At 36.2% G+C, this 21,371-nt stretch overlaps 1 protein-coding gene across 1 annotated transcript in view; it reads left to right on the top strand.

Moving 5' to 3' along the window:
* The window catches only part of CNGB3 (cyclic nucleotide gated channel beta 3), a 62,398-nt gene continuing 47,704 nt past the window's right edge, over positions 6,678–21,371 (top strand). Inside the window, exons 1-2 of the mRNA XM_021386407.1 lie at positions 6,678–6,785; positions 9,767–9,842. Of these exons, the coding sequence (XP_021242082.1) occupies positions 6,678–6,785; positions 9,767–9,842 (184 nt within the window). The remainder of the gene's footprint in view (positions 6,786–9,766; positions 9,843–21,371) is intronic.

Here is a 21,371-nt window from a genome sequence, read left to right as displayed (position 1 = left end):
GGCTTTTGAACAGCTGGTCAAAAACAGAAAATAAGTGAAATAACTGCAAATGGCATTATGGGTAATCTTTTTAGTTCAAGTAAAAACAAAACAAACAAACAAACAAAAACCTGCAATTTGGAATTATAAGATAAATCAGTGTGCTGTCATCCCAGTTTTCAGCCTGCCATGACAACAGAGAGCAGATCCTCTTCCTCAAAGGACCAAAATTCAATTTTAACAATATTTTTGACAGACCTTGAGGCAGAATCACAGAATTGCAGGAGTTGGAAAGGACCTCAAGAAATCATTGAGTTCAACCCCCCTGCTAAAGCAGATACCCTACAATAGGTTGCACAGGTAGGCATCCAGATGCATCTTGACTAGCTCCACAGAAGGAGACTCCACAACCTCTACGGGAAACCTGTTCCAGTGCTCCATCATCCTTACCATAAAGAAGTTATTTTGCATGTTATTACTGAACCTCCTGTGTTCACGTTTTAGGCCATTACTCCTCGTCCCATCTTTGCACACCACCAAGAGGAGCCTGGCCTCATCCATTTGATTCCCATCTTCCTTTAGGTATTTATAAACATTAGTCAGATCCCCCCTCAGTCTTATTCTGGCCTCACCAGGGCAGAGTAAAGAGAAATGACCACTTCCCTTGACCCACTGGCCTTGTTCTTTTTATTGTTTGACCCTCATTCATGTCACATACATCTAGTATTTATGTCTGGTATGCAGAGTCCATCAGTTCATTAGATAAATCTGGCATCCAAAAGCAGCAATCGTTATAGGAGTTTTTCTGTCTATGCTATGAACAACATGAAGAGCTGGCAAGAAAATGACTGGTGACTTAGAACCTACTATTTATCAAAAGCTAAAGCATAATATGTTGTTGGTGTTATTGTATTTTTCTAGCAGTGGCATCTGGCTCCTTGACAGATTCTGTAGGGAATAAGTACTTCAAAGTCAATTTTAGTTTTGCACATGGTTAGGCTACTGAATGAGAATGGATTGTAAGATAAACCCTTTTGTATAGCTGCTCCTATAGGACATTTATCTTGCACTATTGTGCTTTAGAGCAGTACAGCAAATTCAGCATACTCCTATCCCAAAAATAAGTACTTAGAAGAACACTCATATTTAAATGTTTCTAGGAAGACTGCTCCAAAAGTAATGCCTCCTATTTAGTTATGTTGGCCCACAGCATCAGCAGTTGATGTTGGTGGTATGGCAGAAGAGGTTGAACTTGCATTGACTTTAAAGGGGGCTAAGCAATCAAAGCCCTTTTTTACATGTTGAACTTGGCTCTTACTATAATATACATCACTTCTAATTCACTGTTAAAAAGGGGAGTAAGGAGTTACAAAATCCAATATATTATCAGGGCTTTGGTATTACCTTCATAACTACATAATGTGTGTAATGGTGTAGACTCTTGAACTCATGACCCACCACTTTTTGTCAATAAGCTGAAAAATCTTACCTAGTGGAGCCCTGTTAAACAAAGTCCTGTTATCCCTTCTAAACAAAGTTTGCCTCCAAACACCTATCGAAGGAGCCCTAGTGATAATTTGCTTTATATACCAGTTGCCTGAACTACACTGACCTTTAGAATGTACTCACTAGCAAAACATCCACTGAAGTGGAAAAAAAAATAATCCTTAGCTTGTAAGGGATGCCCTTTCTACAACATATAAATAGGCAGAGGATGCAACCATGGTAATGGGAGTTATGAGAAGATGAAAGGAAGTAGAAGAATTGAGTTATCTTGGAGCCCACAGTGCTTTGCTTCCAGACCACACCCATCAGTCAGATGCCATTAAAAAGAAGTAATCTTCACCAAACACCAATCAGCTGAGTATGAATAAATGAAGAAGATGAAACTAAGAGCAACTTTTCCAGATTTCCATCTGAAGGAAGACTGACTACTGGTCTGCTGCTTTATAGTTCTGAAGAAACTATAATTTTAAAAAGACATATAAATCTTCTGCTTTCCCTGATAAAATTTACTGCACTTCATAAACTGTTTAATCTCGAACTTACTAGTGCTTGTGATTAATGACTGGGGGAAGAAAAAAGGTCATATTTTATCTAAATAATAAATTGCTTCTCTGTAGCATTGAGAACCATAACTAAGCTAACTCTATAGCAGAAGGGAAATGGCCTCTTTCCTTTTGTACTTTTGGACTTTTTGGACTTTTGTAGCAATAACTGAGCTTTTAAATACTAAATAAAACTCTTTTCCTACTTTGCTAAAACCTCCATTGTTTCAAGAGAAAGCTCTAACATGAGATACTGTCAAATACATTAGCAAAGTCTGATATGATAGGAAAAAAAACAACTAAAAATAAAAATACCGAAAAAACTCAACAACATTTTAACCAGTCACTGCTTTAAACTCTTTGGGGCTTTCCCCCCCCGCCTCCTTAGATAAATGTAGACTCCTAGAATTAGCAACTTAAAAAAAAAAAAAAAGACTGTATCTTTCTACAAGAGCTAGTATTTCAACCTTGGATTCTCTTTATCTAGGTTTATCTCCAGCACACTGTACTGTGGAGTATGAGATCATTCAAGTTTAACTCATTAACACTTGAGACTCAGTCTTACAAAGACTTATGAACATACTGAACTTTAAACAGAGAAATAATCCTATTAGCTTCTTCCCCCCTCATCAGTTCAGTGGAGGAATTTACCTTTACTCAAGTTAACCATACACAGGCCCGGTATCAAAGAGCAGGATAGTTGACTGAAGTAGAAGAATCACTGGGGTAAATAACCATCTCCCATTGCTGCTGCATTTATATGAGAATTGCTCCAGTGTTATATGGGGACACAGGACTGGTACCTCAAACGAGTGCAGTTTCAGTTCATTGAGCTAGAGAAGGTTAAATTATCCTTCTCCTTAAATTATGTGACAGCTGTGTAGAGGTAACCTTATAAGTAAAGAAAGATGCTTTAGTGGAGAGGTTGGAGTATTTAAATAAAATATCAACTAAAATGAGAAGAAACCAGTTAAGTTTAAAAATATTTTTGTGTTTAGTAGGCTCCAATAGATATTGTAGGATTTTTCTATCTACACAATGAGTGTCTGAATTAACTATTTTTAATTGGGAGAGCATGTTCCAGTAATGATGCATTTAAAATTTGTAGGTGGAGGAACAGTTTGTTGTTCACATTGCCTTGAAAACTCCTGTAAAAATCAGCATGAGTTCTTCACAGCATTACCTAAATCTAAGTAAACTACTTCCTGTGCTGTTTTGTAACCCATTCAGCAGTTCAGCACCACAAAGCTGCTTGCTCGGTCCCACCACAGTGGAAAAAAAAAAGGCTTCTGACATAAGAGTGACCTCTGAGATATTTCAAATAAGTACCGATTGCAAGTTAAGGTCAAAAAGAGACACAAAATTGAGATTATGTGGTCTTGCGGTAGGGGCTGTAGCAAGCCTCATTCTTCCAATGAGCTAGTCCTTGCCTAGTGCTCCAAGTAGGTCTCATAACCACTCTTCTGAAGGACTGGTTCCTTTGTTTCCCTTGGTTGATAGGAACTCCTTTTGAATATTCATTTCAGTGAATAAATTGTTGACATAGTTCTCTCATGTGATGAGTCACATTTTAGGCAGCAACACAGTTACTAAAGAAATTCTGCCTATAAACACCTATAAGAGGCACCAACACATAGTGGTGATGCCTTTCTTCTTTGGGAACAGGGATAGAGGAAAGGCAGAAAGAGGGGAAAAGAAAATAAGACATACTAAGGGTGGTGGGCTTTCTACAGGTAGTCAGGACCTTTTCTGAACTTTCATTATACCTACAGACCACTGGTGTAATTAAACATAAGTAGGCTTACATTTTCCTTCTGTCTTATGTTCCATTCCTTTGATTCGTACATTGCTTTCATCAAAAGAGGTCACTAGCAAGAGCTGCCATCAGCTGTTGTAATTTTGGCAGGCTGACAGTCAATTTTGCCATCTCTTCCAACCCACACATCACATTATGGCATGATGATAGTATCACATTCCGGGCTAAGCCAGGATCCAGGGAACGTTCCAGAAGATAAGTCTTTAGGATATGGCTCCTACCTTAACTGAATAATTTTATATAGAGGAATGTGAAAAGAAATAGGAAATATCAGCACCATGTCTTTTCCAGTCTATTGCTAAAGAAGTATTCCCATCTGTTTTTCTTGAAAACTGATCAAATTCTGTTAATTGGATTTAACATATAAAACTGAATTGTAAAGGGAAAAGTAGAATCTTCTTGAAGGTAAAAAACAACCAAGATTATTGTATATTTCCAGAGTACTCTATACCATAAAACTCGTTAACTGTCTCAAACTTAAGCTGTAGATATTGATTCTGATTCTTTTGTGTCACTATGTATATGCAACATAAGAAAAGCCTTATGAATCAGTGCAAGGACAGCTGTATCAAAACAGGGAAAACTCATCTTTTAAGTAACCTATATCCTGACATATATGGTTCCAAAATCTTCTCAAGTACTAATCTTTGTCTTTTCTAAAGTTGCCTCTCTGAATGCTACCAATGTTAATTGTATATATCTTGTCATGGCTATGGTAATAGGTGCAGAGAAACATTTCCACTATAAGCATAAATTCACTCTCTTTGTAAAGCATAGTTAGTTAGAAGATGATAATAATATGAGTTTTAAAGACAAGAAAATAAGTAGATATGAAAAGTCTGAGCTCCAGAACATTTTTTATAAGTATATATAAATATGCATTAAAAAGTCCTACTAAAGTTCTTGAGATTACAGAAGACACAAATTAGTGTTTTGATTTTTGTTAATCCACAAAAATAGGGAAAATTGTCAAACCTTACACTACTCAGAGGAAAAGTTATGATAAATGCGAGATGCAGTTTCTGACTATGTCAGAGCTAAGAAAGATGTATTACTTTTAGCTGTCAAGATTCTCAAGTCATAAAATGAATCTGAAGACAGATTCCTACGTAAAACATCTGCATGTTACATTTTGCATTGTGGGAAGATGTGAGTGGAAGTGAAACACAGGTTCTGATGTTTGCAATATGCTACACCTAATTTAATACAAAAATAAAAACTTCAGATGATGGCTATTGATCTATACATTCACACAAACAGAGCAACAGAAACTGCCTGTTGAGGATTCAAAGCCAATCTATGGCCATTAAATACACTGATAGTTAAGTCTAGGCTCACAGGACTCATGCATTTTATAATGAGTGTCAGCTGCGGGGAAGAAGTAATGCTCCCTTTTGTATATTATGGTATAAGAAGTATTGCACTATTTAAAACAGCTTCAGATAGAAAAGTTTCGTGCCAGCTGTTTTGGGAACGATTACATTTCAAGTGAATATACAGCATTTAAATGACCTAAGCTTTTAAGACACCTGCTACATTTCGTGAAGAATAATCTCTTGCATAAAGTTTAAATATAAAATCCAGTCTGTGAATGCCTTGCTTCAAGTTTATTTTTTGATTAAAAAAATAATCCCTGGAAGAACAATGTTACCTAAAGTTTGGAAAGCCTATACTTATACCATTTTTTAAATAGAAAACATTTCATTGAATAATAAAAATGGAAAAGGAAAAAAGAGGAAGTGGGCACATCATTAATAAATATAGGATATATTCCACCTGTATGTAGAGAAAATCTGAGGCAGATTTGAAATCCTGTATCCTTTAAGGTTTGTCACAAATACAGCGTATAGTATGAAGTGGTCAAAGGCAACATAGCCAAGCTAACCAGACACGCTGTCTGGTTTGCTGCTGCACTCTTAATCATCTTACTTAACAGAGCATTATGATATTCAATTAAGTGAATTGCTTTCAGCACATTCAGAGCCTGATAAAAATAACTAAATACCCATAGTACATGGTAGAGAAATGAAATAAAGGCAGATTAATCTCTTTACTAGAGTCAGGAGGTGAACTTGTACCTTCATTGATATCAAAATATTATATTTGCTATGGTCTGCTAATTGTATCACATTAAGGGGTTGCAAACGTCTATTTCATTAGTCACAGACTAACTTGATAAAACATTCACTGACTGTGGATGTCAACAGTTATTAACAGGTTCCCAAGGGCACTCTCCTTTTAATGTCTGTTACATTCCTTTTGCATGTCTTTTTATTATGAATTAAAAACAGGAAAAAAAAACATTTCATAGCTTAGTGTTTTTTTAAATGAGAAACATGCATAATTTTGCAGAAATTCTTAATAGATGTATATTCTCCATTAGTACATATTACTTTCATTGTAATATGCTTTATGTACATCCTTGTCATAGTCAAGGAACATTTTCAATAATCAAGGAACAAATGTACATACTCTAAAAAAAACATATAATAATGAAAAATTGCATTTTCATAATGAAAATAATGTTGCTCTCAAAAAGGCTCAGTCTACAAACATGTGACAATTAAAATATCCCACATTAGCCAGTTCAATCCACTAAAATTGCACATAAACATAACATAATAATAATAACATAAATAACATAAAACAGGTACAAATGGTGGGCAAAAGCCATGACTAGAACAGATTGTGAAAGGAATATCTTTAAGGCATCAATCAGAACTAAACCTGATTAAGAATCTAATTGGCTTGATTACTGACAGCAAGAAAGCATATGTTACTACCTACCCACGGTAAGAGAGTTATAGAGGCTTCAGGACAGTTGAACGGGCAAGATGCTTAAAAGACTAAAAGGAGTTTTTTCTAGAGCAAAATTATCACCTGAGCAAGCAGACAGTGAAAATGAAGGCATTCCTCCACCATCCAAGCCGTCTACAGACAAGGTATAGTCTATTGTTTTTAGACTCAACAATACAATCTGTTGTTTGGGGAATAATTATATATCTAAATTAAATTAGTTTTTCAAACAAATTTACTGCAGAGCGTATCAATCACTATTTAGCAAAATCAAATAAGTGTCTTTATTCCTCTCTTCCTTCCCACCTCTTCTTTATGAAGAAAGATTTCCTCCTTTTACAAATCACTTGCCAAATAGGACTAACCTAACATAGCAAACAGGGAATTAGAAGTATTGTTATCACCACTTTTGCTGTGCTGATGTATTTCTCTTCACCTTGTTCCCTGCAGGCAGAAAATATCAGTATATGTTTTCTGAATAGCGGAGTAGTATAGAAGTATATATCGCTCCATTTTCCAATCATGTGAAAGACAAAGTAATTTAGTTACCTTCTTTAAAAATATATATTCCATTTGGCTTGCTTTTACTAATATAATTTAATTTGAAAAATACAACAAGTCATTTTAGTCTACAGTCTACATACTTTGCTGTAAAAATTAACTCATTCTTTTCATATCAGTTAATGGAATATTTTTTAAAAAGCAGAAGAATACTCTTCCTTTGTTACCTTTAGAATATTTTATATTTTTAAATCTTCTCCCAATAATATCAGAGAAAGCGTTTTGAGTGTTTTTTTCTTGCTGTTTAATTTCTCTTACCTTGACATAATAAAAACTAACCAAGCAAAATGCCAACAATTTAGGGTTTAACCAAATAGTTAAGACTGTGAAAACAGTTATTTTGCATCAGTCTGAGCTATTAATCTGAATTAATAATGCTGGCTTAATAAAACAATCAAAACAAAAACATTATAAGGCTAAATTTAATTAAGTGCCTTTTTAACATGTTCACAGTAGTCTAGCATATACCAAGACTGACTTAAATTCTGGGAGTCTAAATTTACATATACATAAGTTCCATAAATTTTACTGAATGGAAAGAAACATTGATAAGATCAAATAATTTCTTAGAACTAGTTTTTTCCTGAAGCTCATAGTTTCAAATTTCATTTCTGATGATTACAAACATACAAAGAACAATTTTTTGAACAGGCAAGCCCATCTTGGCATCAACTCATAACAGCATTAATTACTGAATTATAGAATGGCTTGGGTTGGAAGTGATCTTAAAGATCATCTACTTCCAAATCCCATTCCACTAGATCAGGCTGCCCAGGGCCCCATCCAACCTCACCTTGAACACTTCTAGAGACGGGATAACCACAGCTTCTCTGAGCAGCCTGTGCCAGTGCCTCACCACTCTCATCATGAATATTTTCTTCTTAACATCTAATCTAAATCTATCCTCCTTTAATTCAAAGCCATTCATTTCTGTGATTTTCCATTCTTCAGTCACAAAAGATCTTCTCAGCCATGAATATAGAGCAAACCTATTTTTAGAATCTGTGTGAGGTATTAGCAGTTCACAGGAAACTAAATCAAGTAGTCTTACAAAAAGAAGATGTAGAATGATGAACTCCAGTCAGTGAAAATCCAATGAAGAATTTAAAACACATGGGAAACAAAGAAGTGTTGAAATTCACCAGAATTAGATGAATAATTTCCACTATTTTATAATTTCAGTGAAAAATTCCTTTTTGTTATATTTGTTTAGAGTGGTCTAATCATTTAGGAATATAATAATGAGCACTGCACTTAGGGAAGGGACCAAAGCATCAGGAAAGCTGATGCAGAATTGTACTAAATTAGGGAAATGTTTCTGATTGAAAATGGAATAATCCTAATACTTCTAAAGTATTTCACTTCAAAATTTCTAAGAGCTGCAGGGAAAATTCTAAAGGTGACAGTGAATCAGCTATGAAGGTCCTAGAAAGTGTAAGTTCTCACTCATGAGGAAAAAGAAAACAAGTACTTGCAAATCTGGAAGGTTATTCCACATTCTGCTTCTTTGCAATGCATCATATGACATTGCTCATTGAAAGAAAAAGTGCTTGAATAGCATTTGGACTGCTATGAGTATTGTTCTGCACATCAACTGCTTTTGTGTCAATAAAACACTTTCTTGAAAGAAGAAAAATCCTGAATTTGACAAGCTGAACCCTGTTGTAGGGAAGAAATATATATTTAGATTATATTTAGAAATATGGATTACTCTTCTCACCAGAATGATTCCATACATCAATGCAATACCCAGATTGTACTATTAAAATTATACTGCTAAAATATGGATAGATGAATGAATGGCTTAAGGATTAAGACATTTCTGTTTGTGAAAATACATCATCTAAAGAGAAAAAGAGACAGGTACATAACATCTGGTAACTGTGGAGTGTTATGCTCACATTGATATTTTAATTTTTGCAGATAAATGCATTGTTTTGGGAAGGGAGGAGAAGAAAAAATTGCAGGAAGCCCTGAAGTCTCCTGAAGTCAAATAATTTTCCATGTGCTTACAGTAGCCAGTATCTTTGTTATTACTATTATTAACTAGCATTATGAACACCAGGCAAATATATTTGGTCTGGAATAGAAAATGCCCATGGGATTGATTAGCACTGTGCTATGATACAGTACTGTGAACAGATAGAAATCCCCATGTACTTCTCATTTCCCCCCGCCTCCCAGACCAATGTCAACACTTATTAAAAGCGAGGTACATTACATGTTTTAATTTAAGGATACAAACTGGCTTGTGAGTGGCAGTACTGAACAAGCCAGCCATGACAACATTAAAGAGGCTCTAGGACCCAGCAGCAGCAGAATTCCAGACTGCGTACCTGAGGTTGTGCAGCACATGTGAAGACATCAATTTTACATTTCAGCATCCAAGTCCTTTTGTGAACCTAGATGGAATTTCTGGTTCAAGAATGCACACAACACCCAGGAAAACAGCTCAGTAGGTGTCAGCTTGGTTAGCCAAATTCTTAACAAATACTGCAAACTTCAAACCATACTTATCATTCTCAGCAATGAACATCTAGTTTCTAATCCTGTTTACTTTCTTAAGGGTGAAAATACAAAAAAAGATGACCCACAGAAAACTGAGGCCAATAAGAAGGCAGAACCTTTACCAAAGGAACAAGGTTAGTAAACCATTTATGAGTGTTCCAAGATTATCTGGACAAAATACACGTAAATTGTATATAACTGTAAACAAAATTGTTCCTCTTAAAAGTGCTGAGGAGCTGGCCTTATTCTTCATTTCTGGGAGAAATAAAGAACTCTGAATTCCCACTGACTTTGAACCAATGACTTGATTCAGGAATACCAGCACTGTTCAATCATCATAAAAAGGCAACAAACTTTTCAAGCTTTTCAAACTCCATTAGCTTTTCCACTTTAATCAGTTGGTCCAAAAAAACCTATTTTCTGTTATTGTAAGTCTGATTTCTTCTTAGGGATCTTTTTTTAAATAAAGACATTTACTAGCCTAAGTAAGAAAAACTGCATATTTCAATGTATTGTCATATATATGAAAAAAAGCTAAGAAGACACTAGCAAACATGATATTCAAATCTTTGATGAACATGATTGAGTTGTTATTCTATTTAAAGAAAAAAAACAGAAAAATGCTGTGCTATTAAAGATGATTTGCCATCACAAGATTTCTAGGTCTGGATCAAAGAGCTCAGGGTAGTAATACAGGGTAATTATTTCCCTGAACAGCTGGTTGCTGGGAACTGTGACATCTGGCCATGGATATTCTGCTCCTCCATATACCTATTTATTTATTTATTTAAATAGACATACCTCATATCAGATTACCATAGCTCTGAAAGAAAGAAATAAAAGAACAAAGAACAACAACAAAAAAGAACAACAACAACAAAAAACAATCACACAGAATGAATACTGGAACAGTTACTAAAATAAAGCGTAGGGATGGGTAAAGCGATAACCATCCGTTGACCATGACCCCCATATCTGCAGCATCTTTTTCCATCCTCTAGTGCCGAAGGAAAACATAGAGTCTATGTTTTGTACCACTTCATCCTTTTTCTTTGTGAGGACAGTTCAGGTTCCTTTCACTGAACCTTCCACTTTCTTTCCCTAAGTTACCTTTCTTATAGAAGAACACTGTGAAAAGATCACAAGGAAACCTGTATGATCCCTTCTTGGACTTTGTATAATTGTAATTAGTATCACAATTCCTTTCCTCATACAATGAAACTTTAAACAAAGTCCATTGAATGTAATTATCTTATTATAAAATGACTATAGTACTAAATCAATGATTAAAAAAACCTGATTGAATTAACTGTAACTGTAAGCCAACCACTGTAAAATCAAGTCAGAAGTTACGTGTTTTTTTTTAGCAACATTAAGTTGCAAATGCTACCCCATGACAAAATGAAACATGGTTATAGAAAATTCTTCTGCTTCAATCCAAAATATGATCTAGTTTTATAATGTTAATAAAATTAATGAATCTATATTTCAAGGTATCAATTACTACTTCTTTTTTTCCCTTCTAAAATGTAAAATATGAGAAGTGGTATAGAAATAACTACCTCACTAATTAATGTAGGACAGTGTAATAGCAGAGTTAGCAGCACATATACTTGTCTGCTTGTTTTTAAAATCCACAGTCCTCTGGAAGTCTCAAAGCCCCATTTTCAAACAACCAGAAAAGAGCATCCCTTTTGCATGTGGATAGTAGCAAGTTAGACAGACGGTGTACAACCCAAAGCACTTGCACAGGCACCACACTGAATAAGGAACTCCACTATCTCTGGGAAGAAAAGTGAGGCTAGTTTCAAGCAGTTCATGCCAAGGCTGCTGCAATAAATAAAGTCTCCTGCAATACTTGATGAACTTTGTAACAAGTTTAAAATCCCATAGTCAGCTTCTAGAAGAAAATAAATAATATCTGTGGAGAAGCAAATGACAAGAGACTAGACACAGCATTTTGTGATGTATGTATGTATTTGGAAAGAATGTTCAGAAGTACAGCCAGAGCTCAGTCAAAACTAGTTAAAAGAGATCAGTTAAGGTGAGAAATCAAAACTAGAAAAAAAGTTTTTCTGAGATCTCCAAGTAGTTTCTCTGGTACAATCAGCATAAAATAGATTGGAAATACCTCTAATCACAGGCTGTTGGTGCAGCTCCATAATCCTGAAGTATAAACCAACATCCTGAGGAGAGCTCATCTTCACCACCTTCTCACATGGCCAAAAGCAGTCATCACCTTCTCCCTTCCTCCTAGCACTTCACAAGGCAGTGTGATGTCTCCTGCACAGATGAGAACTCAGGAAGCGCAATTGGTTAAAACTTGGCCACTTACATCTCTCAGCAGTGCCTCATACTTTTGGCTTTGTTGCTGGCTACTGATTGCCTCCTCCCCACCTCTTCAGTTGCCTGTTCTCATTAATTGCTTTGTGATAGCTCCTGCATAATTAGCTCATTCTGCAATTAATTCACTGTGCTAAGTGGATCTATTTCATAATGGATTCATTTTTTAATTTTTTCCCTGCATTACTTTATGTACTCAACAAACTATGATTCACCTAATTAGAGGTTATCTGGGATATTGAATCCAAGTGCTATAATTTCTTTGCATACTTATCACCTTCCATAACAGACTGGCTATACAAATGCTTCACTTGTTTTACACAGTTTTTCAGTATCTCTGCTGATGGTTACACCATCTAGAAAGTCATGTCCAGTCTCCATCTGCTAGTATGCGTCTGTATCATCCTCCATAGTACTGCTAACAACTGTGTGATTCTTCCCTTTCTCTAAGCACTTCTTAGCAGCACACATAAAGTTCTTTTGAAGTCTGTTCTCCTTTCATTTATCTTCTCACTTTTTCCTCCCTAGAAACTGTCCTGCACATTTCCAATACCCTATTTTTCAGTCTTCCTACCTCTACTAAAATACCAGGTCTCTCAAAGATTTTGTCCAGATTCATAGATGTATTTATGAAGGTTTCACTAAAGCCCACATTGTGATGATATCTTTGTTCTTGATAGAACCTGAGTGAGAAAGCCCTTCTAAAGCTATCATACATATTACTATATATGGCATAATTGCACATCTGGATCATAAAGTAGACATAGCATCCCATTTAGGGGACTATCACGATAATTTTCAAAGATATTTAGTCTTTTCAGAGATAAGATGCTTTAGAAAATACATATAAAGTCTTATATACCAACTTCCAAGTGAAATGCAAGTGCCATGCTATAGTGTAAATGGGAATTTGATGCTTTTGACAGACTAAGAAAATCCATATTCCAAGTGAGAAGCCTAGGTAGAATAAAAAATAAATGCATAAATACAAATTTAATTACCATCTCTGAATGTCTAGCACCTCTAAGTCAGGACAACTCTAAAGGAATTTTAATCCACTCCAGATTCTCTCTCAGCAAGTACACTTAAATACTCGACGAACATTCACCTTTCCACTAAATGTTTGACTAAACAAATAAAAACAGCAGAAGATGCTGCTAGCTGCCACCTTTTGTATGCTAGCTAGCTGTTGTGGAGCCTTTTTCATAATAAACCAGTTCAAATCTAAATTTCTCATGTTCCACATAATAAAGCTGTTCAAATCTAAATTTCTCATGTTCCAGCAGCTCAATGAACCAAACCTGTCAGTGTAGACACTTTTATGCAATAATCTTATTCCTTGTCTTCTGATCCTTTATACTCTTCACTGGCACTCTGTCAACAGACAGCTATTATTCTGATAGAATGCATTTTTTCAAGATTATACAGAACTTGAATATGTTTAATCAGCTTGCTTCTACTCCTGCTGATGTGAAGCTTTTTAATTCCTTTTAGATATCCATTTTTCATGTGAATGACAGGGCTAAAAGCTGGGAAAACAAACTCAGCTTCTTGAAATGATCCTTCATGTTGTTGTTATTAACATGCAAAATAAGCTTTTATAATACCGTAGTTAGCCACTGAAGATGAGATTTGTATTAAAAGTTAATGTGAACCTTCTTACTGTTTTTCTTCAAACCCACTGGTTTCTGAACTGTTTTATCTTGCACAGAGCACTTGTTCCAAAAGTTTTACTTGGAAAATCACAAATGTGTGTATTTTGCACTGTCAGAGATTAATTTTATCCCCTTCTTACATAGGTTTCCTTCCTATTTAGGTTTCTAGCCATTTTCATTACCCTACAGCCACATTTTTCAAGCATTTACGGGCATAGATCCACTTCAGGGAGTCAAGGACAATCAGGCAAATTACTATGGCAGAAGTAATCTAGGGAGTTTATAGATCAGTTCTCCTGTTTCCCACTCTACAACTTCGAATGCAAAGTCATTCTTTATGCCTGCTACTTAAGAGAATCTTCTCTATATATGATAGCATTTAAGAGCCTTTTTGAGACTTTTAACCATAGTAATAGTTTTCAAAAAGAGGAAAGGACAAAAAAAGTACCAATTTTAAGTGCTTGGAATTATGTTTCTAGGGAATATGTCACTGAGACAGTGAAAAAGCAGATTGCCCTACCGTTGGCCATGATGGCTCCTCTTAGTAGCCTCTAACCATGTCTTTATGCAGTGTTTCAAACAATGCTGTCTAATCTCAAGTATTTCCATGTATTATTAAAATTGCCAATACTGTTGCTTGTCTATTAAATAGTCTTAAGACATGAACACAGATACCAAACCATATAAGGTTTTCAAGCAGATATTAAATCTATATATTAAAAGAATAAAGATAAAATATTTTCAGGACTTTTTCCTTTACTGACAATGTTAAACGTTCTTTAAACAAAGATTGCCAACATTGAGCCTCATAATAAACATCAGAAACATGCATTAATGTTGCAACTGTGTTACATATATAGCATGACAACTAAAACCCTGAGTTAATGTAGTATATTATAAACATCGATATATTTTAAAATATCCACATTTTTGTTAAAGTCACTAAAAAGTTATATAAGGCTGTATGTGACAATATATTTAATTAATATAAAACTCATACTGTAATAAGATGTTGTGATGAAAATACTACATCCAATAAAGAAAAGTGTACATGCACCTCAGTCGTTTTTAAATGATCCTCTGTCTTCACATTGGTCTTGGGAAGGACTTAGAGGAAGGAATTGTCCTAGCAAGCCTGGAGAGGCTGTAATTGCCCTTTGCAGTTCCAGGACCTTTTAAGAACTGCAAGAATAGGACTGACAAGTTGAAAAAATGATGAATTAGAAAGGAGTGATTGACTATGCACTTCTGTATGCTAAATATTTACTGCCTTAGGAAATAACTTTATATATATGCTCTACTGTTTGAAGGATCCTGATAACCCTCATGGCCACAAGTTAGCATATATCCATGGGGTTTTAGAGTCCTTTGTTCTCACTGCTTGTCTGAAGAGAAGTCTGCAACACTTTCTTGGGGCTTGGCTCATGACAGAGATTTTTGATTGCACAAGTACTAATGTATGCTCAAGACTGAATGATATACAAGAATCAAAAATGATTATAGTGAGAGTGATGACTCTGCAGTGCTGTGTCCTGGCATTGGCAAATCTCCTGGTGCCCCTGTGGAAGAAGATGTTTGTGAGATTGGAAGTAAAAATCAAATGAATTTGGAAAGACTGTAAAGACACACTATTCAAAACAGTAATGTGAAAACTGACGATAAAAACTGCTTTATGAAAACATGAACAAAGGAGCTGTGCAGCATCAAAATAAGTTGGGTACACTCCTCCAACATGCAGAGATTTTTTGCTAAGTTTACCTAATCCTGCAGTACTGTTCCAATGTCATTTAACTGGAGGAATGAAAATAGGGGACAAGAATAAACAATGGAGGTTGAACAATATCAGCCTTTGTCCTGGAAGAACAAAAATCTGTGGAAAATGGGCAAAATCTGAAAGAATATGAGAGGGAAACTTACAAGCTGCCTCTTTTTTCTTTCTTATCCCAGGCAGATCGCTGATCTGATGAGGTTTCAGTGGACCTCACACTTTAACCAGCTACCATTTTGACAGATTCCTTTGAATAGCATTTTGCCTGAAAGTTTAACTTCCACAACTGGAGCTTTTCCTTTCCATCTTAAAATGGAACCACCAATACATACCCCCAACTCAGTTTTAAATATATTATTCTTATTCTCAAGATGTTGCATCTGGATTGAGGCAATTCCAGATATTTATACAGTCTGGGAAAAGACCTCATTGAGAACAGCCCTGCAGAGAAGAATGACTTGGCGGTCCTGGTAGATGAAAAAGTGTACATCAGCTATCAGTGTGTATTTGCATCCTGGAAAGCCAACAGTATCCTGAGCTGCATCAAAAGAGGGGTGGCCAATGGAGAGGGATGCAACTGTACCTCTCTACTCTGACCTTGTGAGGTCCCATCTAGAGTACTGCAACCAGGTCAAGGGCACCCAACACAAGAAAGATGCGGAGCTCTTGGAATGGGTCCAGAAGAGAGCCATGAGGATGATCAAAGGCTGGAGCATCTCTCCTATGAAGAAAGGTTAAAGGTGTTGGGCGCAATTAGCTTGGAGAAGGAATACCACATTGCAGCCTTCCAGTACTTAAAGGAAGCTTATAAACAGAGGATCTGACTTTTTACATGGTCTAATAGTGATAGGACAAGGGGGAATGGCTTTAAACTAAAAGAGGGGAAACTCAGGTTAGGTGTTAGGAAGAAATTTTTTACTCAGATGATAGTGAGGCACAAGAACAGGTTGCCCAGATAAGCTGAGGATGCCCCATCCCTGGAAGTGTTCAAGGCCAGACTGAATTGGGCTCTAGGCCGCCTGGTCTAATGGTTGGCAACCCTGCCCATGGCAGGGAGTTGGAAATAGATGACCTTCACAGTCCCTTCCAACCTAAGCCATTCTGTGATTCTATGACATCAGTGGCCTTCATGCCTGAACTCAACTCCCACCATAGTGGCAGCTTTAGCTACCTATATTCCACTATAACAGGAAATAATGTAAAAAAAAATCAAACCCCTTTCCAAATTAAGCTTGGATCTATCTGTTTTGAGAACATCTGAAGAGATGTTTTCACTGTGGCATAATTCTGCCTTCTTTTGCTCACTCATTATTTCTTTAACATGTTCAAATTTATGTAAAGCCAATAGAAGATTTCTTGGCCGTTCCATAAGCCTTGCCATCCATTTGATGGATTGCCATCTATTTTAGAAATCAGCTTTTGTGCTCTAAATGTTCTCTAAAATGACTAACACATTGTTCCTTAAAGGCATTCCTTTGGACCTGGTCTCAGAAGTCAGAGGGGTATGATTTAGATTCTCTAAGCACTGAAGAGTGTCTAGGGCTTTTTAAATGTGACTACACAGACAACACTCCCAACTTCACACAGAAAGAAGCGACTAAAATATGACATGCAGCTGGCAGTGATGCCAGGCCCTGATATACTAATCCCAATGCAAATAAGCTTTGTGCTTATACTGGAAATTTATGAACTCTAAAAACTTGTGGAAGTTTGGAGTATTCATTGATTACAATGCTTTCCATCAGTCTAAGTCCAGACAGTATTTAATGATCTGTGTAGGCTGAGACCTCAGACTGAATATCTTCAGAGTACCTAGCAGGCTGAGAAGCCATTATCCTTCTGCACTGGGATGCTTATACACAAGAACCTTACATTTTGTTGCTGGGCAGTCTACCTTTCCAGTACACACGTTGCCATCCCAGAGACAGATTGTTTCAGCCAGGAGCCTGCTCCTCTGCATAGTGAGTCTACACTGATACTACATTTCAAAAGAATGCCCTTCTGAAGCCAATCTCTTTTTTGTCCCCCAGTACCCTTCAGGTTTTCACCAAAAAGAATTCTAGGAGTGTGTGACTGGTTTCCTTTAGAATAAGGGGTGCTGAGGAGCTGGCACAGGCTGCTCAGGGAAGCTGTGGGTCTGCATCCCTGGAGGCACTCAAGGCCAGGTTGGATGGGGCCCTGGGCAGCCTGAGCTGGTGGGTGGCAGCCCTGCCCATGGCAAGGGGCTGGAACTGGATGACGTGTAAGATCTCTTTCAACTCAAGTTATTCTATGATTCTATGATGAAAATAAACCAGAAGAAGCACCTCAGGAATATACCTGTTTAACTTGAGCTGCTGATAGTCACTCAGTTCTGACAATCACAGTAGACCTAATTTGACATACAACTACTTCAAACAGATATACTGTGGATGCCAGGCCTTCAGCATCATTTCAATGTACTGATTGTTCCTATCAGGTTGCAATTCTTGCCTGGCGTAGATGTAATCAGGGGCAGGTGCTATAAAGAAAAATCCCAGTGAAACAGAGAAATGGTGAGATTAGTCTTCCTGTCACTTATGAGCTCATGGCTTTTTTTTTTTCCCCAGAAAACTGGAAAACTAAAATTACTGAATTCAGAAGGGAGAAGAAATAGTAGATAGAGCAGAAAATTTTGGCTTTTGCCTCTCCTTTTCTACATCATGTTATGTTGACCACAAAACCACAGAAGGCTTATGTGCCAAGGAAAGCACAGAGCCAATAGCATCATTTGTAGGCATCCCCTGGGATCAACAGAATTTTAACAGGTTAAGGAGAGTTTAATAGACTCCTTTCTGAATCAGTAACAAGAGCCACAAATTAATCAGTTAAAAATACATCACAAATGCCTTTATTTTCTGTAACTATAGCTACTCCTCGATTTTCTTACAGAGAATGTCTGTGAAATTCCTTGGAGAAATAAATTTTATTTCATTATGAAAATATATTCACTGCGTTAGAAGCCTGAATCCATTTTAAAATACCTCCCTTGAAATATGTATATCTATTAAAAGTTTTTTGACTAGAACTCAAATAGAAACATTTGAACTGTGTAATCAAAAGGTAAAGAATCCTTCCATCCCCTCTTGAACCTTCCCAGTGACAGTAACAGCAGCAGCCCTCAACTGACCTTACCTCCATGCACATAGTCTATTCTTTACCTTGAGAATCCCCAAGTGGACCCTTCAGGCAAGGGGAAATATTCCCCAGCATATATTTCCAATAGAATTTTCCTCAAGATGGTACTGTGATACTAACTGCTGCAGATAGGAAATAATAATCTTCATTTCTATTAGGTGGGCAAGATATCATTATCAGCTTAAGCCATAAATCCTATTGAATGTCAGAGTTTTAAATGGAATTCCTCTCAAAAAATCTTCCCAGCTTACAGCTGATAAGTAAGACAAATCCTGCAGGCTATTTCTTCATACTTCATGTTGCTATATTTCTCCCAAGGACTATTTGAAAATTAACCCCTAAACTTGCTAAGCCAAAACAACCAGCATGTTAGGGAACATGGATTTCTGTGCCTTCCCTTCAGTTCCTTGTCTAACTCTGGCTTGAGTATTTCTGGCATTTTCTTACTCCACAGTGGGTCTTTCATCCTGGTTAAGACATTAATTCCTGTAAGAGCAGCAGTCCCACAGGGCATTCTCACTTCTTAACCTAATTACTAAGAAAAGAACTCTCTCTAGAAATGTCTGATTGGTTCTGTGATAAGTTGTTTGTCCAGTAAAATTTGAAACTCAGCTGAAGAAACATCATGCTTGTTCCAAAGAGATGCGTGGAAGAATACAATTATCCCAAACCTGAATAGATAATGGTATAAGGGTAGTTTGGGTTAGCTAGTGCTGTAAACAAACTGACTCATTGTTCTTCACTGAGTTTTGTTTCAGTGCTGTTTGAAGCAATCACCTTCCAGCTGGGCTGCTTAACAGTTTACTGCTGTGACTGCTTGTACCCCTCTGAAATGAATAACTCTCTAAATAAGGAGATTAACTATCAGAAAATTAATCTTATGTTATCTATCAAAAATACTTAAAGTTTTACTTCCTTTGAGCTGCCTTGCATTTAAAATACTACATACACAACAGGGTCCTGATTTATTTGCTATGATGTCTCTGCGCCAAGCTTTTTCCTCTGTAATCATATTACTTAAAGTATTTATGAAGGTTAGGTTTGTTCCTCCTTTATGCAAAGTGGCAGAATGATGACAGATTTCAAATTATTTTTCACCATGAAAATTTAAAATAAATAAATAAGACTAATTGGAAGCATTAATCACATAAGACCACTTAAGTGGCAAGAGAATATACCATTTGCATAGAGGAAAGTGAAACAAACTTCTTACTAAATTTCTTTTTAAAAATTTCTTGTAATAAAAATTAAGTAGACTAGCCAAGGTTGAACATACTCACATTCTTAATGATGTATTTTAATCATAATTTACTCAGCAACAAATGTGGCTATCACAGCAGCTGAAACAACAAGAGATACAAAGCAATTCAAACACTGGGGCATAAATAATGTCATCAGCATTTGCTATGCATAAGTAAATAAGCTGCTTTTCATTTCTCCTCCTGTATTTCATGAGCTATATCTCAGCAGATTTATCTCTCCTCTATTTTTTTAAATATGTACACTATAATTCTATTATACTGCACATGTTTCTGTTGCTTATAAATTTAGAAGATTTGTATATTGACCATTGTTGAGCTGCATACATATGCATTGAGATTAAAAAACAAAATAAGTTTCATATTCTAAGAGATACTCTCAGCATAAACGCGTTCTGTACAGCTCGCAATGAAATAGATTTATGCACAAAATCATTCAAAAGCCAGGTCCCAGCATGAGCGTCACATCCACTGAAGAAATCATGGCAGCCAAGTTCTGATTCCTCTAAAACTGCTGTCATAATTCTTTAAAAACTGGTATTCAGAAATTAAAATTTATTTCCAAATGCAGAGGGAGTTCCAACAAAACCAGCCAAGCCTTCACAAACTGAAAGATCAACTGAACCAGATAAGGCAACTCAACAAGAACAGCATCAGCTCAATAATGGGAAAGAAGATGCCAAGTGAGTAAAATCAATTTGAAAATATGAAGTTTTTTTCTTGTTACCCCAACTTTACATTTCTGTGTGCAATATTTCAGTTCTTAGGAATGTCTCCAGTACTGTAAAGATCTGAAGAGCATTATTTCAGTTCTAAGGGAACCACACCTACGCAGTATTCATTTAGTATGTCCTTTTGATGGTTTGTTTGATACCTCATTCTAAATTGCAGGAATGAGGAAAAGGATTTGCTTAATATCCATATAAACTAACTCTAGCCATTCTGATAATTATTATTATTCTACCTTAACTAAGGAGTAAGCTGCCCTGAATAGCTAGGTTGCTGCCCTGAATAGGTGGAGAGTGTCACATCATCCCGACTTAAAAGATTTTTACCTTGTACATATTTTTGCTGAGTTATACCCCTAAATCACCATTTGAATATGCAGTCAGATGATTAGAGCTCTCTTTTCCTGAGAAGAGACAAAGAAATTAAACAATAATTGTTTTTCAGAGAAAAAGTGCTTCAGGAGAAAATAATGGGTCATACTACCTTTGGGAAAAGCATAGGTAAAGGTTTGTTTTACTAAAATAGGATTGAAAGAGAAATCCAGGAAAGCATAATCCTGCAATAATCTATGTTCACTACAGCACTGTGGATTCAAGGAATAGCCAGGGTTGGAAGCCCGCTCCAAAAGGAACCTGGAACAAATGTCTGCTAAGAGTAGGATGAATTTAGAGGTTAGATCCAGCTTCCAAATTAGAACAAGTTGATCAGAGCTTTGTCCAGTCTAGTTTTGAATCTCCAAAGATGGAGATTCCA

The sequence above is a fragment of the Numida meleagris genome, chromosome 2 (genome assembly GCF_002078875.1).
Source record: "Numida meleagris isolate 19003 breed g44 Domestic line chromosome 2, NumMel1.0, whole genome shotgun sequence".
In the NCBI taxonomy this organism is placed as follows: Eukaryota; Metazoa; Chordata; class Aves; order Galliformes; family Numididae; genus Numida; species Numida meleagris.
Note: the sequence above shows the minus strand (reverse complement) of the source record. Positions and strands in the feature narration are given on the sequence as shown.